The 25,491-nt window shown below is 42.8% G+C and overlaps 2 protein-coding genes across 6 annotated transcripts in view; one reads left to right on the forward strand and one right to left on the reverse strand.

The window, feature by feature from the left end:
* The window catches only part of PRKRA (protein activator of interferon induced protein kinase EIF2AK2), a 36,106-nt gene extending 24,294 nt beyond the window's left edge, over positions 1 to 11,812 (forward strand). For both annotated transcript variants that reach the window (XM_066575774.1, XM_066575775.1), the window contains 4 exons: positions 6,597 to 6,714; positions 7,763 to 7,860; positions 8,730 to 8,904; positions 11,418 to 11,812. In XM_066575774.1, coding sequence (XP_066431871.1) covers positions 6,597 to 6,714; positions 7,763 to 7,860; positions 8,730 to 8,904; positions 11,418 to 11,575 — 549 coding nt within the window. In that variant the 3' untranslated portion in view covers positions 11,576 to 11,812. The remainder of the gene's footprint in view (positions 1 to 6,596; positions 6,715 to 7,762; positions 7,861 to 8,729; positions 8,905 to 11,417) is intronic.
* Positions 11,813 to 24,427: 12,615 nt separating this feature from the next.
* Positions 24,428 to 25,491, reverse strand: part of OSBPL6 (oxysterol binding protein like 6) — a 257,243-nt gene continuing 256,179 nt past the window's right edge. For all 4 annotated transcript variants that reach the window (XM_066575780.1, XM_066575778.1, XM_066575776.1 and 1 more), the window contains one exon: positions 24,428 to 25,156. In XM_066575780.1, coding sequence (XP_066431877.1) covers positions 25,048 to 25,156 — 109 coding nt within the window. In that variant the 3' untranslated portion in view covers positions 24,428 to 25,047. The remainder of the gene's footprint in view (positions 25,157 to 25,491) is intronic.

Below are 25,491 nucleotides of genomic sequence, written 5' to 3' on the forward strand. Positions count from 1 at the left end.
CCAAACTCTAAAGGATGTGAACACGTTTGACTCTTGATTGTTTAACAGAAAGAGCAAACTTATTTGGGGCACCCATACTGATGTACAGATGGATCTTTCTGCTGTTAAGCAAACTGAGCTTTTGAACGCATGCGGCCGGGATGTTATATCAGAGTATGGGCTTATCTGATCAAGTGTTCACGTCACAATGAATCTTATGTGAATACGGGTCCGATTTCCAATACTTCTAATTTATCTAGAACTACGAATCCAGCCTTCTATCATTTACAGTCCCGTGCTCAGGCAGTGGACCGATTTCAGAGTCTTGTGGAAGAGGACTTGACATCCCCTAGATTCAGTGTGACAGGATGTACATTACAATCTTTCTGTTAAAGAAACAAACGCGTTGGAAGCTTTATCTTGCAATTCTAGCATTGATCATTCGCTGATAAAGGTGGGGCGGTAGTTGTCCTTGTTTGTATGAACATGAAGTTATTTCACATCTAACACATATAGGAAGTTGGAGATCCTGCTGATGATTCTCTTACCCATCTCATACAAGAAGGTCTTTCATTGGGGTTATTGATGAGAAACAAGCAAAATATTTTTTGGTTGAACGCCTCATTTTTCATGTTACCTAAAACCCACAAATGTATTTCCACCGCCACTCTGGCCTATCATAGCCAGTAATACTCATTATTTGAGAATCTGTTCAAGTGGCTTGCTAAGTTATTGCCGCCCTTTGTAGTGCATGTTCCGGGATATATAAGAGACGCAAAGCCCCCTACTTCGAGTTATGGACAATGGCCGTCTGGTTTTTCTTGTATCACTCTTAAATATCATTTAGATAATTTCAGCAATTACTCCGTGGAGTGTTAAGAATACATCTTGTGAGTGTTTGTGGCACAGTGTCTTATTTTCGGGAGGGGGTGTTATACTCACCTGGTCTGCGGCGTCCCGATGCCTCGCGATGGCATCCGGCGGTGCTGCGGCAAACTGCAGTGTCCTCACCGTCTGCCATCTCAGCTTCTTTCTAGTGACGGGGCTTTGAATGCCTGCCTCCAGAAAATCGAGTACTGTGATTGGCTAATTGAGTGCTAGCAGACAATCACAGCCAACGCTCGGTGAACCAATCACAGCCATTTAGAGATGTCATTGATGTAAATGGAAGCTGTCTGATCTGCGATCCGTCCACAATTTAAATTGTGGATGGGCCACGGATAGCGCGGGAAAGCAGGAGTTAAAAAAAAAACCTCCACTGTGGCCGTAAGCCAGACGGTGTTTCCACATGCATACGCTGTGAAGAAAAAGAAGACTTGCGTAGGACCCAGACTGGTATCGCAGTGTCTTAGGCGACTGTCAGGGTCGGATTTCCCTGCGGGCTCCCGCATGCTGAATTCGATCTGCCCGTGGACATGAGGCCTTTAGAGTCTTCCATAAAGTGACATTGTCTTATGGTGCTGGAGTTTGCTACATTTTCTTCTAATGCTAATGGGATCCGTCCCAACTCTTTCCTCCTTGCATCTGTTCCGCACACCCAGATCATTGATGGAACTGGGGGGGGGGTGATGGGGTGAGCTGTATTGAATTTGCTTCTTGTAGTTTTTTAACTCAACAACGCTAGACCGCACGTTGCTCATGCAGCTGTTAGCAGCCGGTATGACCTAAACGTGCTACCAGGGCCTGCAGCGTGTCCGGACTTGTCTCCCCTCCAGCAAATCTGAGACATCATTGGACAGCTATTGCAAAGGAAGCCGCCAGCAACGCACCTTGATGAATGCTTAAAGGGGTTGTCCCGCGGCAGCAAGTGGGTCTATACACTTCTGTATGGCCATATTAATGCACTTTGTAATGTACATTGTGCATTAATTATGAGCCATACAAAAGTTATCAAAAGTTATTCACTTACCTGTTCCGTTGCTGGCGTCCTCGTCTCCATGGTTGCCGTCTAATTTTCGCCGTCTAATGGCCAAATTAGACGCGCTTGCGCAGTCCGGGTCTTCTGCTTTTCTCAATGGGGCTCCGTGTAGCTCCGCCCCATCACGTGCCGACTCCAGCCAATCAGGAGGCTGGAATCGGCAATGGACCGCACAGAAGCCCTGTGATCCACCGAGGGAGAAGATGCCGGCGGCCATCTTCACCGGGTAAGTAAGAAGTCACCGGAGCGCGGGGATTCAGGTAAGCGCTGTCCGGTGTTCTTTTTTAACCCCTGCATCGGGGTTGTCTCGCGCCGAACGGGGGGGGGGGGGTTGAAAAAAAAAAAAACCCCGTTTCGGCGCGGGACAACCCCTTTAAGTGCATTCAGCGTGGTAGAACAATCCTGAGACAACCATTAATAACCTCATTGATAGCAAGCCAAGGTGTTAATGTGTGTGTTTCTGCACATGGTGCTTATACTCAATACTGAACAAATCGAGATGTTTTTGAATATTTTATTTCCTTTTTTTTCTTTAACATGTCTATCCTGTGATTTTCTAGAATTTCACAGCTTTTCCGTCTTCATATTGCAATTTCAATATTCATTATAATAATTGGTCTTTTTAAAGACATTCGAGGCTGTCCCAGCCCTACTCCAGTCGCTTTCAATCACTCCTAAAGCAGAGCGTTTCTCAAGTCCCGACAGTTATTGACCACGGCATAAACAAAAGGTTGGCATCCCTTGCTGTATATGGATAGCTTTTCAAGGTTGATCTCAGGGCTTCTATTTCAGATCACATGTTTGGGTGAAGGTCCCTTCCTGTTGGCACCATTGGTATTCAGTATACTAGTAGGGTGAATGAGGTTACATAGGGGCCATCTGTGAATCTTTTATCCAAGGGTCCACATAAATCTGGAGTTGTCAGTCTCTTCCACCCTAATAAACCACATGTGGGCTCAGTCACACGGGCGCTGATGCGCCCATGTTACTGCACGAAGAAGACGGCTGCACTACAGGTGCGGTTGACTCTCCACACCGCCGGAAGAAAGAACACATGACCGGCAATGAAGTCGGTCATGTGTTCTTTCTTCCGGCGGTGCGGAGAGGATGCGCCCGTGTGACTGAGCCTTAATGCATTGATCACATTATTGGGGATGAATGGAGTAAAAATTTTGTATTGCAAAGAAACCAATAAATATAGATTACTCCAAAACCCATGTCTTCTAATCATCTTACAAAACACATGGCCTTGTACGGCTATATAGCAAAAAATAAATAAGTTAGTTACTGAAATGTAAAAGCAAAAAAAGTCCTAACTATTGAAACTGACCTCATGCTTAAAGGGTTAAATAGGGACTCTACAGAAAATAGCTGGTGCTTTGAGGTTGGACTCGGCTTCTTCGAGATTTCACATTTTTGAGGTGCAAATTAACTTGCATGTAAGATGCTAATTACGGCGATAAGGAATAGCAGTGTTGCAATGTCATAAAATGTTATCAATGCAACCTGTACTGCCAAGACGAATGTATTTCTGAACTGATATACTTGGAAAGAAGGTGGCAAAATGCCACAGACCTACTTATTTATCCCGGCAGCCTTGGGCAGCTGCCCCGTGACTTGGTCCAAATCCATAGCTGACGTTCTGCAACAGCAGGTCCTCTTCATGTTGAATCTGAGAAGGGCCTAAGCCCGGCTGCCAGTCACCTTGGCATGTAGCGCTGCAGTGAGCAGTTCAGAGTATAAAGGCTTGTCTTCTCAGTATGTGCCCTACGTGTTTAGTTCCTGGTATATCCCGTCTGTCCTTCTTTGTAGATTGGAGTTTTTAAATGCTTTTTCTTAGATTCCTGACTCGGGGGCAGGCGTTGCGCTCCTGTTTCTTCTTTGTGTCATTTATTTAGTTTGTTGCGCTGTTTTTGTCTTTAAACCCTTTTCCATCTGAACAGTGTCCTGGTGGTGGTCCTGCTTTAAAATAGTGGCACTAAATACTCTCCTACCAAAAGTAATTGGACACCTGAGCAAGAATCAAAAGTGATTATTTCCATATGTTAATACTTAGTGGCGCTCCTTTGGTCCTAAAGTTATTGGATATTCCCTGTGGCATACTTTAAACTAACATATACTTCAGCTGGTATTTCCCTTTATTCATCCTGTAAACTACTTACGAGTTCTCTCAAAAAAGACGGAAGCTGTTCATATTTCCTGCCCCATGCTCCAGTTCATCCCAAAGACGTTCAGTAGGTTCAGGCCAGCCAAGCCAACCATGGAACATCCATATCCTTAAACCAATGTAAGGCAGTGTTGGATTTGTGACAAGGCACGTTGTCTTGTTGGAAGTATTACTGACCATTCCCAGAGGTTTGTCACATTGTTGGCAGCACATTTTCTAGAATGTGAAGGTACATCGCCGTGTTCATGGTATGTCCATTTGATCTGAAGATGTTTCGTCACTCCATAGAATGTTCTTCCATTGCTCTACTAACTGTCCAATGACTACTCTCGTTTCAACATTGTAGATAGACTGATGCATTGTAATAGAGGGCTTGTGTACATCAACATAACCCATGTATCCAATCGCACGCATTTCCCGTCACCATCTATGGCCTCCACCTCCAAGGGTCGGCATCTTATGTAGCATGGTTTAGGACACGTGACATGCTAATAAGACACAAGTAGAGATGAGCGAGCATACTTGCAAAGGCTAACTACTCGAGCGAGTAGTGCCTTATGCGAGTACCTGCTCGCTCGTCTCAAAAGATTCGGGTGCTGGCGTGGGGGAAGGGAGCGGCGGGGGGGAGAGAGAGTGAGAGCTCTCCCCCCTGTTCCTCCCCGCCGGCACCCGAATCTTTTGAGACGAGCGGCAGGTACTCGCATAAGGCACTACTCGCTCGAGTAGTTTGCCTTAGCGAGTACGCTCGCTCATCTCTAGACACGATCCATTCTACTGATAGGAGTGTCCAAATACTTTTGGTAGGATAGTGTATTTAGTCTTTGATATTAATATATTTTGTACATGCATGCACTTTATGTTCATACTCCACTATATGGAGCATTGCAGAGTATGTTCAGGGGTCAGAAACGCTCTTTTCTCCTTAGGGAGAGCAACTATATACTATAAATAAGTGAGGAGACTCAAATGGCCACGCACGCTCCTCTGGGTAATATGCAAATAAGGGAGATGGAATAAATCCTCCACAGTGCCACCTACTGAAAGGCAGCATTCCTTCGAGTCAAAGTGGGACTTTTTATACAAGTCTTGCTACAATGACTGGGAATCAAAAGCAAAGCCAGACCCCATGTACATACAGCTGTTTCCGGGTTATTGCCCATCATCAGTGTACAGTAGGAGTCTGGCTTTTGCTAGTGAGAGGCCAGGGACAGGGGTCAGAAACGCTCTTTTCTCCTTAGGGAGAGCAACTATATACTATAAATAAGTGAGGAGACTCAAATGGCCACGCACGCTCCTCTGGGTAATAAAATTATATACCCAGAGGAGCGTGCGTGGCCATTTGAGTCTCCTCACTTATTTATAGTATATAGTTGCTCTCCCTAAGGAGAAAAGAGCGTTTCTGACCCCTGTCCCTGGCCTCTCACTAGCAAAAGCCAGACTCCTACTGTACACTGATGATGGGCAATAACCCGGAAACAGCTGTATGTACATGGGGTCTGGCTTTGCTTTTGATTCCCAGTCATTGTAGCAAGACTTGTATAAAAAGTCCCACTTTGACTCGAAGGAATGCTGCCTTTCAGTAGGTGGCACTGTGGAGGATTTATTCCATCTCCCTTATTAGAGTATGTTCAGACACATTGGAATTGTCACAGTTTCTTAGTGCAGATTCCACAATGGAAATCTGCAACAAAATCCACAAAACTCCGTTCTCACACGGTAGAAGAAATCAATGCAAATCTTACAGCATATGGATCAGGTCCGCCGTATGCCATTTATGTTGTGGGTTTCTGCTCTGATTTTGTCCTTTGCAATGTATAGGGTCATAGCTGTCATGGAAAGGTCTGTCTGAACTTGACCAGACAGTGCCAACACTTGTGCAGCATTGTAATACACTGGTGAGAGACCCTGATTCAAATGAACTTGCAATATAAGGGAAATGCCACATTTAATTGGCAGCGGAAAGTAGCTGGAGTCATAGATGTTGCTTGTCGGTTAGGGTAGAGAGGATATGGTATATCTAATAGACTAGGAAGGGAGGTGCGGAAAATAAGGGCTGCTCCCTAGAGTTTGATAGGAGGACAATGGTAGGCTGAGTGTAGTATTTGTGTGAAATGTGCGGTCCTATGTGCAACCAATGATTTTTGGTGCCGCTTTAAAAGTGCAATCACCTGACAAACTTGCACCTGCTCGTTTATCGGCTGATCGCCAGCACCTTCATACAGGGCAGTGATCGGGTAAACGAGCTGTCAGATGAGCATGCATTTCCAATCATTGGCCCATGTAAAAGGGCCTTCAGCTATGAGATGGTTCATGATGGATTCTTCAGGTAAAGACTATTTGTAGTAGTCAAAGTAAGTGATTACGGCACAGTACCTACATACTGGGATAGGTTGGCCAGTACTGTTTAGTTATCATTTTGGCACATTATGAGATCTCGCCACTTTTTTAAAAAGTTGTATTAAACTAGTTTAAGAGAAGCCTCTTAGTCAACTGAGCTTTGTGATGTGAAGTCCTACTTTTCTTGCATTCTAGGAGCTTGCTGTACAGAAAGGATGGCGACTACCTGAGTATTTTGTGTCTCAAGAGTCAGGACCGCCTCATAAGAGAGAGTTCACCATGTCGTGCCGTGTAGAAAGTTTTGTAGAAACTGGTAAGTAAATTGAAGTGTTTGGGGGTAGCCTTATATTGTAAAGTGAACTTTGTGTCTCCTATGCAATCAGTTATAGAGCAGGAGGAGCTAAGCAGATTGATGTACTTTTGTTGGAAAAGATTTTAAAAAAACTTGTCATTTTTAGAATAAAGTGTTGTGTGCACATGAGGCGTAACACTATTTTTGGCCATTATATGGCATTTTTCACCATTTCCCCCCCAAAGGTTCAGTCTCTAAGGACTCATGTCCATGGCCGTATGCGTAAAACACTTTTTTGCACTCCCCGATCTCTTCAGAGTTGGATCAGTGAATTAGGAGTGGATAATCGGTACGAGGGAGAGAGTGGTTCATGAGCTGGGAAAGACCTTTTTTCTATAAGAAGCTACGTTTTTTCTCTGATTGCACTGTTAATATATGCAAAGCTTACTGAAAGTACAGTGTCTGTCTAAAGTCCTGCTGTTTCTATGCTTAGGAGTCCAGTGGATGGTAGTAATTAGTGATTGACAGCTATCTCTATATGACTATATATAGAGAGCTTTTAATCACTGATGGGACCAACCTCTGGACTGCTAAATACAAATTATGAATCTTTCCACAAAACTATACATCCCTTTGTGCATCTCCTGCTCTGTACCATTGTGCCCACAGATAGGGCTGCATGTACAGTATGGGGTGATGGTTGGCATTGTATACTCATGAAATATATATATTCCTTTTCCCATTTCTTTATTTTTTTTTGCATTAAAAATCTAGGATTTTCATGGTTTTAAAACAAGCCGAAAACCTTTAACCGGACGGTGCATCTATGTGTACAATTTTTTTTGTGTTGGCCTTTATACATTCTCTGAATTTGTATGTAGTACTTGGAAGCTTATCGCTGTCAACTACTTGCGGTCTGAAAATAGGGACAATGCATTGTGACTAGAGGCGCGTACATAAATACATCTAGGCTAGTGAGAATACCCTCCTGTTATTTCATATTGATTGCAGGCCTTGTACAACATCTCGTTGGGGTGCAGTTCAATGAGTTCGTTCTCTTTTCTTCCAGGTTCTGGTACATCAAAAAAGGTGGCAAAGAAGATAGCAGCAGATAAGTTGTTTGCCAAACTGCAAAGCATTCCAACTGATAACATCAATATCTCTTTAGTAAGTACACCCAGGGGGGCATCGCTCATGTGAAAACATAGCTCGAAAAATACATGGGACTATACAAGCAACAATCTGTTATTGTCCGGCCTGAAAGAAGAGCGCTGCAGGCTGCACCCTATGCGAACTGAAGCTGAAATACGAATCCTCGGTATACAAATTACAACCATCTAATGTCATGGATGCCTTGTAGTACCAGTTTAGTTTTTGTGTATAGATGAGCGAGCACCAAAATGTTCGGGTGCTCGTTATTCGAGTCGAGCTTTACGTAATATTCAAGAGCTCTATTCGAGTAACGAACCCTATTGAAGTCAATGGGAGACCCGAGCATTTTTGCAATGATGCTGAGCTTTTTTTCTCTCTCTCTCGCTTTCTCTCTCGCTTTCTCTCTCGCTTTCTCTCTCGCTTTCTCTCTCGCTTTCTCTCTCGCTTTCTCTCTCGCTTTCTCTCTCGCTTTCTCTCTCGCTCTCTCTCTCTCACCAGCCAGCCACATACTGCTGTGGACGTGCGCATGCTGGCACGTCACAGTGGGGAGGGGTCGAACACACCGTGGTACTCGCTCGAGTAACGAGCACCATCGAGTATGCTAATACTCGAACGAGCATCAAGCTCGGCAGAGTATGTTCGCTCATCTCTATTTGTGTGGCATTTTCTCTACTTTTTTGAATGTTACTGTGATTGTATGTCGCCCAACCCTACCATCTGCTTATTGGTTGCGGCCATACTAAAGATGCGTATCATTCTAAAGGATACTCTTTCGGCATAAGTCGCATCCATTATTGGCTATGGACACGTTTAGCTTATATTTTGGGCGTTTGTATAAGAAAAATTCTTGGCTCTGGCTTTGACCCTTTTCTTGATCGTTTTAGAAAAAGCCTATTGGCAATAACCCTGGATGTACCTGGGACACCTTGAAAAATTCATCTGGTGAGAAAATAAACCTGCTGAAGAGAAGTCCACTCAGTATTCCCAACACAGATTATGTGAAAATGCTGACAGAGGTGGCCGAGGAGCAAGAAATCAGAGTTTCCTACATGGATATAGGTATAGTTGTAACATATAATGTGTATATAATTGTCTTTATATATTGTATGTATTTTTGCCTCTGTAATAGCTATGGTTAACAATGGGGTGTTATTGGGGTTCGTCCCGCTTGGAGGGCCAGAAATGCCTCATCTAAGCGATACTCTTGCCAAATAGACAACTTTCTCTTGTACTTAGGGATGGTTGTCCCAGGTATATTGGTTGGTCTCATCTCTGCCATGGCATGCTTTCCTTATTGCTTTCCTGTGTTATAACCCCTTTCCTCTCTGTGACCTACATGTATGCCAGAGGTGCGGGGTTGGTATGTAGCGGGCTCAGGAGCTGAGCCCTTTTCATACCTGGCTGTTTCTGGTGGCTGCAATCAGAGCTAGATCTGATCACGGTTGTTTGACAGCATACATGCGCTGTCAATTCTGGCCACGGCTTGTAAACTCAACCGCAGGGCGGGTTATTCCCCTTCAATTCACCATTGGTCCCTCTCATGATGAGATCGTGGGAATGCCAAGGTTGCCATGTATTCAAATGTTTTAAGCCCTTTGAACATCAAAAAAGACTATTTACTGTAATACTGAACTATTGCAGTATATTGTAGAAGCAATCAAATGAGTAAAAAAAAAATTTTTTTGAAAAAGAAATGTACCAAGCTTCATACAAAATGATCAAACAGTAAAAAAAAAAGCACAAATTATCAAAGCATTGCATGATTTATCTCAGATGACGATTGCTCTCAAAGAATAAATATACCGTATGCAAGAATCCTTTATTTTATTTTTATGGCCACACCGTCTCCTGTAAAAATTGAACAAAAATGAATAAAAAAAATCGTGTGTATGCAAAAATGGTAGCAATAAAAACTGCAGCTAGGCCTGTAAAAAAATAAAGACCTCCCCCCTCCCCCCATCAACAGTAATGTGTTATGGCCCTCAAAATATGATGATGATACAAAAGATGTTTCTTTTGAAATAGAAGGGCCTTTCATTTTTTATAGTAGTAAAGCACAAAGAAAAAAAATTCTATTACCGCAGTATCATCGTATTGACCTATAGAATGAACTTGTCACGTCATTTTTACAAAAGAGCAAATGCTGAAAAAACATAATTCTGTCACACCCCAACTTGTCCTGCAAAGACCGAGCCCTCCTCATGGTTATTTCGCCTGAAAAATGAAAACGTTAGAGCTTTTGGAACACGGGGATGGAAAAACAAAAATGGCTGGTAGTTAAAGGGGATATCCAGAGAAATATACTTACCCGAATCGAGTCTGGATCCAGCGGTGTCGCCACCTCCTCTTCCAACACTAGGTCACATGGTACGGGGCTTCCTCCTCTCTCTCTTGGCATCGGTGATGTGCAGTGATGTCACCGATTGATGAGAGAGGAAGAGGAAGCGCCGTACCATGTGATCCAGTATCAGAAACTGTCCGGAAATGGAGGTGGGCACACCATTAGACCCAGACTGGATTCGGGTAAGTGTTTTTTCACCACAAAGCCCCATTGATTCAAGTTGTTTTAAGCTGAAAGGTAAAGAATTCTCTTGAGACCCCGGTCATCATTTCCAGGCCTATAACTACATATGCATTTTTATATTCCCTCTCCATTGTCTTTCATATGAAATACAGGGGCTAAACTTTTGGTGGCTTGTGATCAATATTCTCCATTAGCACATAATGATCATTACCAGTGCTGTGAAGAGCCAGCGTGGCCCCTGGCGGGTGTGCGTGCGTTGGTTAGTCGTCACTGGAGCTTTGTCAGGCACTACACATTCCAGTAGTGCATTACAGCTTTTATTCTCCCTTGAATATCTGTGATTTATGGTTTCAAGTCTGCAGTTTGGGAGCATTGTTTAATAGAGATGAGCGAACGTGCTCGGCCACGCCCCTTTTTCGCCCGAATACCGCGATTTTCGAGTACTTCCGTACTCGGGTGAAAAAATTCGGGGGGCGCCGTGGGTGAGTGGGGGGTTGCAGCGGGGAGTGGGGGGGAAGAGAGAGAGGGCTCCCCCTGTTCCCCGCTGCTACCCCCCACTCACCCCCGGCGACCTCGAGTACTGAAGTACTCGAAAATGGCGGTACTCGATCGAGTAATTACTCGAAACGAGTACGTTCGCTCATCTCTATTGTTTAACCCTTTTACTGCTGAGCATGTTGCTGGCATATCATCCCAAAAGTTCACTAGACACATTTAATCCTAAGGCTAAGATAGAACATGCTGCGATTTCTATCCTTGTGAAGTCCATTCAAAATTGTGCACATCGCAACGTACAAAACCCACACGAGATACTCGCCCGTGTGAATGAGCCCCAACACAGTATCACTTGTGAAGGTCTGTTCAGTCATTTACACCTATCAGAAGTTTCCAGAAAAAGTTAAACTCTTTATCCAGTCAGTCATGAGCGCTCTTCTACAAGCTCGTATCAATGTGCCTCTCTGAAGTCTGCGGAGATCAAGAGCAATTTGCAATTCTTCCAATTCTTGTTGATCGCTGCTGTAATGTTGTCATATTGGTTTTGTTGCAGAGGAATTGAGCGTCAACGGGCAGTACCAGTGCCTGGCTGAACTGTCCACCAACCCAATCACAGTCTGTCATGGAACCGGGCTTTCATGTGGCAATGCTCACAATGATGCCGCCCACAATGCACTACAGTACTTAAAAATCATGGCGGGAAAGAAATAAAACGGAAGGAAGAAGTGAAGACTTGAAATGTTTGCTTCCTACCTCTCCTTTTACCTGTCCATTTACACAAGAGTCACGGAAATGGTCATAGCTAAAAATGAAGAATAACGGTCACCGCTCTGGATCACTCCATCCCAACTACTAAATGTCATCATGTTATGCTTTCAGTTTAAAAACCCAGAATATGTGGTATGAATTTTGGATTTGTTTTAATGTAATTAAATTGGAGAAACCAGAGTGTTTTTGGTGTAATTTTTTTTTGGCAATGAGGGTCATTGATCATGAGGGGATAATTTAATCCCTTTAAGAAGCAAGCACCATAACGATACATCACCCTGGGGCTTTACAACCATGCCATTGTAAATATACACTGCAAGTTTAAAAGCTCTTGCTGTGTGGAAGGAGCAGTTCGGGTGCTCGGCTATCAGAGACAGCTGAGGACCCTGAGGAGAAGACAGAAGCAGTTTATATAACCACTTCTGCCTTCTCTTATCCAGCCTACATAGTGCTTAACGACTGCTGTATAATGATTAGAAGAAGCGCCAGTCCGTTTTCCTCTGTTGGACCCGATGATCACATGATCGCTGCTGACCCCTCAGTATGGCAGAGCTGCTGGGTCTTAGCAGACCCTAATCAGGTTTGCCAGTGACTTATGTCACAATAGAGGGATGTTTTTCCCTGTAACTGGGGCTCCTATGGATGCTGTTTGTAAGGATGCCCCAGTTACAGTGGAAAACTGAAATAAAAAAATAAAATAAATAACCTTGTGAATGTTACCTATAACATCATAGGGGACATAGATGTTAAAAAATATATACAAAAATAAGGGGAAAAAACTATAGACTAAAATGCTAACCTAAACTGTCAGCACAGCTGCCCTATAGTCCAAGACTATACAAATTATACATCAAAATGTCGAGTACATTCTTGTATTTTATTTTTAGTGTTGATGTATTTAAAAAAACTATAAATAAAAAAATAACTTTTTATATGCATTACCCCTAATTAATAAAAAAAAAATAAAAATGTGAAAAAGATTAAAGGGGTTTTCCAGGCAGCTGCCAGTGCTGGGATACACGGGTGTCGGAGTGGAAGCCGCTGCTCCGAGTCCTGTGTAATGGCTGGCACTGCTCTCATAGAAATCCATGGTACCACAACCTGCAACTACACAGGGGTCAGAGCAGTGGCTTCAACTCCGACCCCAGTGTAACCCAGCGCTGCCTGCAAAACCCCTTTAAATAGCCCTATTTGTCCCAGCACTAATCATTTTGGTAGCCCATGAAACCACCACGTCTGGTCCTTTGGGGACTGAAACTCTCTGGTCTTTAAAGTGTTAAAGAGGTGTTTTTTGTTGTTTTTTTTTAATTAGAAAAAGTGATTGTATATTTCTGCTTGGTGGGCTGTGACCGCTGGGATAGCCGGGAGAGAGAAGATTCTGCAATGCTGGTTTAGCATTTCTGCCACTTGAAAGTTTTTTTACGCCCAGTTCTGCCCCCCAGCAACCAACTGCAGCGTAGATCTGCTCACATTCCGGCAGGTGACCGGAGATCCTTGTGCCAGAGACCAGACTGGAGTATCGTGTGTTCTGCTTTGGCATCTGCCCGTTCTAATGATGAGATGTCCTTTTTAACTGCAGAATATATATATATTTTATGACCGGTCTGAGCTGTCCCACCAAGCCATATATTACTCTTCCATAGTTGCTTAAGGGAACCTTAGGATTAAATTATGGCCAGGCTTTCTCATGGAAATACAGCAATAATGGATGACGGTATTTCTTATTCAGGCAGAGTAAATATACTGCAGATTATTTCTGTGACCTTGGTGCATATTGCTGCACGAAGACCTCCTACCTTGGTGCTAGTAGTGTGGATGGCGTGCCCGCTGAATGGTAATGTGCTGCATGAATTAGGTGGCACAGCAGCGGGCCGCGCTGCCGCCTTACTCCACAGTCACACTTGACAGCTCTTTGAAATGCACAGGTCTGCTGGTTTTATTTCAGGGGTAGCAGATGGCTGGTTGGAATGTGCGGGTCGCGAGCAGCTCATCTGCTAACCTACAGATGACTACTGTTCTGTTATACAGGAGGCAGACCTGTATGTATAGGCAGCCTTCTATATACTCTGAAGCATATAGGGCAGCGCAGGATTGAACATTCTTCTATGTACAGGCATAAAAAGTTTTAAGATATTTGTAAATTAAGGGTTGTTTTTTACAGGGGTTTTTCTATAACAGAAATAATAAGCTGTCACTTAATGATCCATATTGGGAGGGGAGGGGGGGGGGTGTTTGGACCCTCGCCAATCCAGAGAATGAAGCTCATTTATGTTTTTTCTATGCACAGTGGTGCTCCCAGCCTGAGACTTCAATGGAGAGTGATGGTTTATTTTTGCATCTTTTATGGCTTGTGAACTAAATCATGCTCTAATTTGCGAAAAAGTACCAGGGACTCAAAAAATGCCAAAAGTCAGGAAAAACACTACCAACCCCTTAAGGACCAGGCTGATTTGGTCCTACAGGGCCAGACAATTTTTAGGGATTTTACCCATGTGGTGATTTTACTGCCCTACCCTTTTTTTCCCTCCGCTGCCAACATTATTTTTGCTGCGATTTTTATTTATTTCGTTTTTTCCGTCACATATAAGGCACTTTTTTAATTAATTTGTTTTTAAATATATATTTTTTCCACTGACTTTTTTTCAGTTTTATTGGTAAAAAGCTAAAAAATTTATTTTTTTATTTCATAGTTTTTTTTCTATATAAGTATAGTAAAAAAAAGTATGGGTTTCTCATTTTGTTTTGGACTTTTTGATATATAATTTGTATAGTTTTGGATTACAGGGCGTTTATGGCGACGGTTTTGGTTAGTGGTGGGTCATTTTTCTTTTTTTAGATATATCTTATTTTCTTCTGTAGTTTTTTTTAACTTATTTTTGTAACTATTTTCTTACCATTTATGACCACCATGAGATCATATAAGACCTCTGGGGTCATTCACATGGTCCCCCCCCCCCCCCCCCCATTTCTCCCCATTATTTCTCCTGTAACTGGGGCATCCACAGGAGCCCCAGTTACAGGAGAAACCATCCCCCTGTAGTGACAATAGTCACTGGCAGAGCTGATCAAAATCTGCTTGGGCTCTGCTATGATAGAGGGCACCTTGCACTCATGGGATCATATAGTGGAAGTTGTACTTCCACATTCACTTTTTAGTACATAGTGCTCATTAAGTGCTTTGTACCGAGGAAAGGAGAAGGCAGGAGCAGTGAAAAACTGCTTCCCCCTTCTCATCTGGGTCCTTGGCTGTGTCTGACAGAGGAGAAGGGAGAAGACCAGAGGCTTTAATCCCACGCCATATTTCTTCTGCCAGCAGGGATTAAAGCCCAGGACCAAGTGCAGTATATTTATAGTGCTAGGTCCTTAAGGGGTTACAAAAATTGCATTGTTTGTAGTGCATTTCATAATTCCACATTTCTCTACTGCAAGAAGAGCAAAAAACAAATTGCTAAAGACTACACGAGAAACCAGCCTTCAAAGGGTTGTCCCACTTCTAGCTGATGGAAGCATACAGCTCTGTAAATTACACAGTTGGTCCCGGTTGGTACTGCAGCCTGAGTCCTATTGAAGTGAACCAACTCCTCTTGCAGTACCAACCAGGACTGCTGCACAATGTACAGAACTTCCTGCAGCAAAACTGCTAGAAGTGGGACAACCCTTTTAAATGGAATCATCAGCTACTTTGAGTCTTATAAACTAAGCTTATGGGTTCAAAGTAACGGACGCAGAGTCCGGGGGATGTAAGCTTTATACTTTCCTTGCTGTTCCATCATTGCCAGCTGTCAAACCTGCTGCTGAATGCTTCTGGTGGATTACATGGTTAGCGTATAGAACGAGAGGACTGCATATGTGCCTATGTGGTCTACGGAATACATTGCAGCAGTGGGTTGGAGAGCTGACAGGGAAGGTAAGTATACAACGTAAATCCCCGGTCTCAATATGTCAGCTACTTTGAGCCTATTAGCTAAGCTTATAAGCTCAAAGTAGCTGCCAGTCTCTTTTTAATGAGTCCTACATGCTGCTTATTCTTTATCCACCCACAACTGTGCTCGCTCACCCTAGTTCTTTAATTGTGCAGAAAAAGGATCCCTGCAGCTACATGGGATGGATTATATGGCCATGGTGAATTGGGATGAGCTGCAGTACGCAACATAGGCCATAGAAAGGGGAGGTGCAGTTTCAGAGAAAATGGCTAACCCTTTTTTCTTTGGCAGACTTTTAGTAAAGAAGAAAAAAGCAGGAACAAAAAAAGTACTTCAGAAGGTAGGAGAAAGGGAAGGCCACCCATAGTGAGCTTCCTGCATATACAGAGACATGAGATCACATTTGCAAAGTTTGTAAGATAAGAAATCCATTCATTTCTGCTGTGCCTTTTTCTCTTTGCCATTAGAGCTCCAAGCCCTTTCATTCTCAAAAACATTGATGACCTACTGCATTGTGATAGCAAGAAAAAGGTCCAGCATCCATAAAATCCCAACAGGAAGGACATACAATGGTGTGACAACTAACGCGTTTTGAGCTGCCGCGACGGCTTGAAATAGATCAGATTGTCGCGCCATTGTATGTCCTGTTGGGATTTTAATATCACTCAATAATGGGATTTTAAGAATGCTGGATCCTTTTCCTGCTGTCTTCTGCAATTAATTCCATTCAAGCCTGTGCATTCTAACACATCTGTCACCCGGATTCATTTTTGGTTGGGTTTAAGTTCTTATTATAGGTTTTCAAAGATAAGCATTCCCTTTAACCCCTTCAGTGGCAGGTTTAGCTAGTCTTCAGCACTGATTTTTAGGAGATTTTCTGGGCATGCCACTAAAGGGATTACGCCCACAGTATGTGCAGTGTATTGTGTATCACTGAAATTGGCATGATCCGTCCCCCCCCCCAAATGCAAACTGATATTAAAGCTGGTAATAAGAGGATTATACTTTATAGCAACCATGTATTCACTATGTAGTGACCTTTTATATATGAATTACTGATCTCCATAGTGCACCCTGTAGTAAATACAGGCATCGTTGGGCCTCTCTGATGTACTTGGCATCCAGCCGAGGACACAATGTTATTTTGACGTGACACGGATGTTAGAGACACTGCAGTATGTACTAGTTCTCTACATCCAGTATAATCTTACAGCCACATTATTACTAAATATAGCCAGCCATGATTTGATACAGTGCAGCTGCTGCATTGGTGTCAATGAGAGACGGTAAAAGACAAATGGACCAACCCAGCGAGACGATTGTCAGTTAACCTGTAATGACACGAGCGCCGCGAAAGTCTAGGATGGATGAAAAGAGAAAATCAAAAGGTTTCCTAAAATAAAGGATAACCTTTACAACATTATCTGACGCTTTCACTCATGCACCCTCCACTAACTGGTAGGATAAAGGAGCCCCTGGCACACTTCATGTATAGTACTCGCCAGGGCTGGGATGGAGGCAAAGTAAGGTGCCATCTAGCGCTCCATTGAAGGGGAACATGTGGAAATTGCTATTTGGATGCTTTGTAATTCATTGGTGAGGGAACGGTGCAGTCACACAGTAATAGCCTTTGCATGACAGGTGTGTATTACGATCAGTCAGAGCTTGCCTGTATCAGGAAGCATCAGATTGCATAGAGGAAGTGCCAGGAGGGGAGCTGTAGGACCCTGCAGTGAAAACTGCAAGTGTGAATAAAGGGACCTGAGAGTGGGGGCCGTCTGAGGTGAATTCTGAAAGCCCCCAGTGCCTCAGGAGCTAAGACAGCGTATCCAGCCACTACAGCTTTTAGTTCAGAGTTCTTCAAAGTGTGTAGAGATCCAAAGCGTTTCGGTAGACCAGTCCCCCACTTGATGACATCTTGTCTTGCAATTCAATGTGTCATTGGTCAAGTAATCTTGTAGATATGATACCTTTTAATAGCTAACAAAAATACATGAGGTTATAGCGAGCTTTCAAACCTCTCAGGGTTCTTCCTCAGGCTTAATGGAACAAATCTAAAGACATATCAGACCTTAACCTCAAGCTGAAGACACGTTGGGTGATGAAGCAAGACAATGACCCAAAGAGCACAAGTAAAACTCATTAAATAATGGTTAATAAAGATGATGATCTGCATTTTTGAATGGCCAAATAAAAGTGCTTTGGCACAGGATGACCTGTTTGATGCAAGATGCCTGCCCAGGTCATCCCAGTGATAATCGTTCCTGTGCTCTTACATATGCAAATAAGGAAGATGGAACAATACCTCTGCAACGCCACCTATTGGAGGGCAGCATTCCTTCAAGTCAATGTACGACTTTTTAACAGATCTGTAAAACAATGATTGGTAATCGAAGACCAAGCCAGAAACCATACACAGACAGCTGTTTCGGGGTGTTTGCCCCTCATCCGTGTGCAGTAGGTTTCTGGCTTGGCTGGTGAGAGGCCTGTGATGTAGGTCAAGATGGTGTTGTCTCTTACAAAGGAATGATTAGGGGATCATTCTGGCCAACCAGCCTCCATTCACAGAAAAACAGGCAGTGAACGACTGCCTGTTTAGATGGACTGATTCATCATTTGGTTTTCTGCATGCAGAAACTGCAATCTGAACGATTCGGCCCGTGTAAAAGTGCCTTTAGGCCCCCTGTTCACGACCGTGAATTCGCCGGCGGTAAATTGCCAGCGAATCACGCAGGCTGAAGCTTTCCATAAGATTGCTATGGAAAGAGCCAGCCCCATGTCTACGAGTGGAGAATCATTGCGATCATCCTATCTATTAGATAGGGCTGACCGGCAGAGATTCGGCGGCGGCTAATGCTCCTAGGCGGCGGCTCCCACGGCAGAGATCTGCCACGGGACTTTGCAACGGCCGTGGACAGCCGGCCTTAAAGCGTTGACCCTTACCATATCGAAATACTGTTGCATGAGCTGGAGAAGGTTGTGCATCTCCCAAACCACTTCAAGAATTCTCAAAGATAAAAGCTTCCAAACTGCAGCAGAGTGATTAGCGGAATGGGTTGTAAGTATTAATTACACTTTGTTCTGGGATTTGGTAATATGGAGCAGGTGTGAAGGTTTAGGCTTATGCATATGCACACTGCCGAATTCAGGATTTGTGGAAGTATGCAGAGCCTCACAGACACACACATAGCGCCTACAGGAATGTAATAGGATATGCTGATTGCTGTCATCTCCAATGCTTCAAGCGCATGGACATTTATACCCCACATAATTTATAGCAGTAGCCTACACATATCAAAGGCTTATATATATATATATATATATATATATATATATATATATATATACACACACATACATACATACACATATACACAGTACTGGGCAAGTGTTTTAGGCAGTTGTGGAAGAATGCTGTAAAGTAAGAATACTTTCAATATTAGAAGTGTTAATAGTTTCTTTGTCAGTTAGCAAAGTGAATGAACAAAAGGGAAATCTAAAATCGACATTTGATGTGACGCCCGTCGCCTTCAAAAAAGCATCAATTCTTCTAAGTACACAGTTTTTGAAGAAACTCGGCAGGGCGGTTCTTCCAAACGTAGGGCTTATTCACATGAACAATATTCTTGCACGAGTTCAGTGCGATTCACACAAAACTCGCAGGAATATGAAATCCATTGTTTTGAACAGATTTATTCACACGAGCGATCTTTTCCTCACAGCACGTTCTATCCTTGGGCGTTTCCTTGTTCGTCCCTTGTTTTCATAGGACCTTCCAAAACATTGCATGGCTCTCGCATGCTGTGCCATGCAGTGTTTTCCACTGAAGTCCATGGGAAATCCTTGCGATCCTATCATGCACATGGGGATTGCAATTTCATAGAAGCAATGCGATTATTAATCAAAAATGCTTTGCATCATCGAGTTTCTTGGCCCGATATCCCACTCATCGCGGTCAATGTAGCTCATGCTTATTCCTCTGTTCATTCACTTTTTGCATTTTGGTAATTGACAAAAATAAACTATTAACACTTGTATTTTTGAACACATCATTACTTTGCCCCACTTTTTCCACACATGCCTAAAACTTTTGCACAGTGCCAGAGCGCGGGGGGGGGGGGGGGGGGGGGGGACGGAGGGGAGATCTCTCTCTCTCTCTCTCCCCCCTGCTCACAGCTCCCCCCCCCCCCCCCCCCCCCCCCGCCGGCACGCGAATCTTTTCTTCCGAGCGGGCAGGTACTCGCTAAGGACAATGCTCGCTCGAGTAATTGCCCTTAGCGAGTATGCTCGCTCATCTCTACCAGCCACCCACCTACTGAATCCGTCCCCACATCTTTCCATTATACAAATCACCACAGCACAGCAGGAGTTAAACAGTGCACATATAAGTTTATTAGAACAAGCACTATTAGCAGCAGATCGATGTAAAGACAAATGTCTGCAAAAGACATCAAGTTTACTATTACATTTCGTAAGAGTTCAGTTAGAAAATCCCCTTCAGTAAACTCCGATTTTGCATTACCTGATGAGTCTTCATGAAAAACAGAAACAATGTCTAGAGTAAGGCTTTAGCAACATTCATCGGCAGGCTAATCGGATAAGATATACATGCAGGACCTATGTACAATACAATACATTAACGTATTGTCATTCTGTGTCACTGGAAACATAGGCGGGTGTTCTGAGATGTGTTATCAGGCTCAGCCCGAAGAAATGGACAGTATCGGTCTTACGATTTAAAGCACAAAGTAAAACAAAATATACAACAAGCGAGTTAACTATTTGGTAAAAAGGTTTGTGTAGAGTACTTGTAGACTCTGGCATTGTTCCTGTCTGAAAAGGCATACTATTAGAGATGAGCGAGCATGCTCGGTAAAGGCAGACGCTCGAGCATGCTTCGCTCTTCTCGAGTAACTGCATACACGTCCGAGCAAATGCGGGGTGGGCGGCGGGAGAAAGCGAGATCTCTCTCACTCTCCTCTCCTCCCCCCGCATTTGCTCGGACGAGTATGCAGTTACTCAAGAAGCGCGATGCTCGCTCGAGTATCTACCTTTACCGAGCATGCTCGCTCATCTTTACATACTATCCATTTCATGTTGCAATATGCAAATAAGGGAGATGGAACAATACTCCTGCAGCGCCACCTATTGGAAGGCAGCATTCCTGCAGGTTAATGTTAGAGGTATTGTACCATCTCCCTTATTTGCATATTACCCAGAGGAGCATGAATGGCCTTATAAGTCTCCTCACTCATTCACCTTCTAGGTGCTCTCCCTAAAGAGAAACGATAGCGTCCCTAACCAATGCTGCAATATCTTATGTGTATGTTAGGACAAGGCATTTATTTCAAAAACATTCATCAGAGTCTGTGTAAGGTTGTAGCACCATTACTGCAGTTTAGTGAAGTCTACCGGCGACAGGCCCCTTTCAATAATGGCATTTATAAAGCAAAGCGAATGGGATTTTTGTTTATGTTGCACTCTATGCAAATCTCCACCTATCACTTATCTAATTATGTAGTATTACATGCCTCAGATAACTATGCAATAATGCATAAAGGGCGAGGTCCACCAGAGCAAGAGCTGCTTCTTATAGTTGGTTTCCCAGTTTGGCTAACAGAGGAAGGAACTCCTCTTTGATGTCCATTTTCGTTACAGGGCACATGGAAAAGGCTCGTCTTCATGAAATAATTCCTGTAACCCCTTGCCACCACTGCTAGTTTTTTGGCAACTTTTTTATTTTCATTCCCACCTTCCAAGAACCAGACCTTAATTTTGTTTTTTCGCAGCCCTAGTTAGATGAGGGCTTATTTTTGTGAGGACCAAGTTGTATTCTTTAATGGTACCATTAAATTTATCATATAATTTACTGAAAGGCGTACTAAAAAAACGCATTTCTGTGGGGGTAAAATAAAAAAAAAGTAATTCCATAATTTGTTTTATGGGGGTTAATTTGTACGGCCTCCACTATGTGATAAAAGTTAATGAGTTAACTTTACTGTGCAGGTAAGAATCATTACAGCGATACTAAAATAGCTCTTTTACTACCTTTAAAAAAAAAAAAAAAAGCGGTGTTGCTTTATTTTAAGACTTGTTGTGCCTGTTGGTGTTGTCTTATTAAGCTTTACTTCTGGCAGGGCTCAATAATAGTACTAAGATGGTAGACCTGGGGGACATCCGTTGGCTCCCGACTCTGCCATGACAACCCACTGGCATCCTGCAATCACGTTGTGGAGGTTATTTGGTGACAGTGTGCCCTGGTCTCTAACAACTTAGATGCCTCATTCAATAGTAATGTATCATCTAAGGCTTTAAGCAGCTGGGATTGGAACCCCTCCTGCAATGTGTCAGCCATAATATACAGCTCACACTCACCGCTGATGATATGGGCTCAGCTTCGGCGTTTTCTTCATACACTCTCTTTGCCCTCTGCCATGAATATATGAGTAGTATCATAAAATCTTAATACTTTCAACCAAAAGCAAATTTACCTTTAGTAGGTGGGCAAGAAGTAAAGGTAAGAAGGGAGTTTGATTGCAGGATGGAGACACTTAGGTCTTGAGAACTATGTACAAAGTTGCTTAAGTTTTCATTTTAGTTGCATTGCAAGGCAGGATCGAGTCTTTTACACGAACATTAGGCCAAACTTAACTACATATCGTTGATGATTTTTAACCAAAATAGCGGTAACTGACCAAAAAAACCAAAGGTTGTCTTGTGTTAGCCGTGGGCTGTAATTAAAGATATTGTACTCGAGGCTTTCTTCACACTTTCTTTTTTTTCATGCCTTTTATCTTACTTGTAAAAAGTGCCATGAATTTCATGCCTTTTTGGTGGAGTTTGTTTTTTTTTTTAAACTCACGAGTTTTGTAGGCTTTATTTTTTTGCAGAAGTCTTTGGGAAAACGGCTTAAAAATGCCACAGCTGTGTTTTGAAAAAAATATACGCCATGGACCCAAGAAAAGCGATTTAAAAAAAACCTAAAAATACTGCTTAAAAATGCAACGTTTATCGAAAAATGCTCTATGTGAAAGTAACCGTAGATACATGTCCCTACTTACATTGATTGTGGGGTGCTCTTTGTTTTTGCTAAAACACCTGATGATTGGCTGCTGTTACTGACTACAAGGCGCAATGATGGGATGCGCTTTTCTTGCAAAATGAATCGCAGGAAAAATTGCTGGCTTACAAGTGTGATATCGGACCGATATCGCACTCGCCAATGTCAATACGTACTCAATCAAACCGGCAGTATCCTGACCCAGTACTACTCCAGACTGTAATCTTCAGTTCTCTGAAAATAATGGTTATATTCTACATTACAGAGGCACTGTGATAAGTTCTGTATAGCCACGGAAACAATATGGCTGCTCCAATCGTATAACTACAGCACCCAGAGATGCTAATATCTCTCTAAATTATGGGTTTTATGTTATAAAGAACAAAGGAATATAAACAATAATCAGTGATACTGGCAATGGTTTATAAACTTTTTGTGCTAGTCAGTATAGCTATGGCTTTACAGAGGAGTCATTTTTACAGCAAAAAAAAACCCTCTAGCAGTAAAGCAAGTCCAAAATGTAAAATCTGTGGTGTAAATTTTTGTGTGCAAAGTTGGTAAAATTAGGCTAAAGTTAAAGCAACCTGTGGATGTCCAGCACGTCTCTATCACCATTGTAAAGAAAGGTGATATCTGCATCTTCATGATATAGAGTGGAATGAAAGGAGCAGTAAACTAAAAGTACAAAAAGTCTTAAGAGGACTGTATATTATAACAGCTGCCAATATTATTTGCCAATACTGCATATGTGCAATTGTTATTGGAGGGTATACAAACCAGAGATATATGAACTGAAGTAGGGATCATGGTGGCAGATATTTTCTGGACTTCCTGTCATTAATTTAATGTAAACCGTGGTTGATATTTGAATGATTGATAACAATGAAAAATGGATTACATTTAACTTCACAGCAAATACAACTAATATCCACTTTTGGTTTACTGCTCCCCCCAGCCTCCGAAAGTAATACTGTGCCTATTGAAGTTTGTGTGGTATTACTGTTTTTTTCTGGCAGATCCATGAAGAAATGTACCATGTCCAATCAGATGCTCTGTTATGGAGGTACTCTACCCTAGAAGCTAATCTGAGTCCTATTGATACTGACCTTACTATAGTATGGCCCCATAACCTTATGCAGGTGCTGCAGAATGACTCCATACAACTCGGAGATTGTAAGGAGCCGTATAACAATCATGTGCAGGAGCCTTAAAGGGGTTGTCTCGCGGCAGCAAGTGGGTCTATACACTTCTGTATGGCCATATTAATGCACTTTGTAATATACATCGTGCATTAAATATGAGCCATACAGAAGTTATTCACTTACCTGCTCCGTTGCTAGCGTCCCCGTCGCCATGGTTCCGTCTAATTTCGGTGTCTTCTTGCCTTTTTAGACGCGCTTGCGCAGATCCGTCTTCTCCCTTCTTCTCCCTTCGGCTCCGCTCGGCAGCATCGGCATTTTGGCTCCGCCCCCTTGTACGCATCATCGCGTAGCTCCGCCCCATGATGTGTGCCGGTTCCAGCCTCCTGATTGGCTGGAATCGGCACGTGATGGGGGGCGGAGCTACGCGATGATGCGTACAAGGGGGCGGAGCCAAAATGCCGATGCTGCCGAGCGGAGCCGAAGGGAGAAGACGGATCTGCGCAAGCGCGTCTAAAAAGGCAAGAAGACACCGAAATTAGACGGAACCATGGCGACGGGGACGCTAGCAACGGAGCAGGTAAGTGAATAACTTCTGTATGGCTCATATTTAATGCACGATGTATGTTACAAAGTGCATTAATATGGCCATACAGAAGTGTATAGACCCACTTGATTTCGCGAGACAACCCCTTTAAATTAAAAGTGGAGCTTCACTTTAAAACATAATCTTTATAAAATTCAGCTTTACAGGGTTTAATAATAATATACCTTTAAGAGTTGTCTATGGGAAAATGTTCTCGGCAGATTATCACTAGACCAGGCGTTTGTATCGTATAAGGTACTCTACACAAAAAATTACAGGCAATACCAGTAAGGATTGATTTTTGCTATAATCGGAATGTTTTCCCCATGGGAAAATGATTCCAATAGCAGCAAAATATCTGTGCAATTAATGCTCTTTAATGGCAAATGTTCTGATAATGAAAAAGTATTGGAACATTCATTGGGATGAGGGGTAAATCGGTGTGGCTATTCATACAGCAGCTCAAGTATAGAAATGGAAGGTCCATAAATTCTATACTTCACCGCCTTTCTATAAATGCAGCAAATACTCTAAATAACTCTGTATATTTTACATGTTGTACAAGCAAATAGCTTTTTAAAAATGACTATAAAAGCAAATGGCATGAGGCATCACAAAAAATAATCTTGTAGCAATATGAAACTAAACTGTGCATAGATATTGATTTGTTGATAGAATGACAGGTCTAACAAATCCGTATTCTAACATCACCAAAGGATGGGCAATTCAACTTTGCAAAAACCAGGGTCCTTTCGCAGTTCCCAGTAGATGTCATTAGAAACCCAAGTCTCCTTATTATGGGTATCAACCACCTTCCTACAAATGGAACAAGGAGAGAAAAACAAAATCATTAATTCACTGTAACTCCAATGATGACCTATAGCATAGTATAATTAAATGGCGGCAAACCACAAGTGATGGTGAGGATTTAAAGAGCAGCTGCACATGTCACAAACGTTTGACAAGTCAGAGAGACATGTCAAATGTTTTGATCAGTGGGAGTCCCACTGCGGAGACCCTTGCTGATGGCTATAACGAGAGGGGTTTGACGCTTACTAAAGTACTATGCCCTTTCAGCTGACTTCACTGCTTTTCGTCTCCTCCCGACAGCTGAAGACAGCCTCCTAGAGGTATACAGATGATGATTTTAG

The sequence above is a fragment of the Eleutherodactylus coqui genome, chromosome 8 (assembly GCF_035609145.1).
Source record: "Eleutherodactylus coqui strain aEleCoq1 chromosome 8, aEleCoq1.hap1, whole genome shotgun sequence".
NCBI classification, from domain to species: Eukaryota; Metazoa; Chordata; class Amphibia; order Anura; family Eleutherodactylidae; genus Eleutherodactylus; species Eleutherodactylus coqui.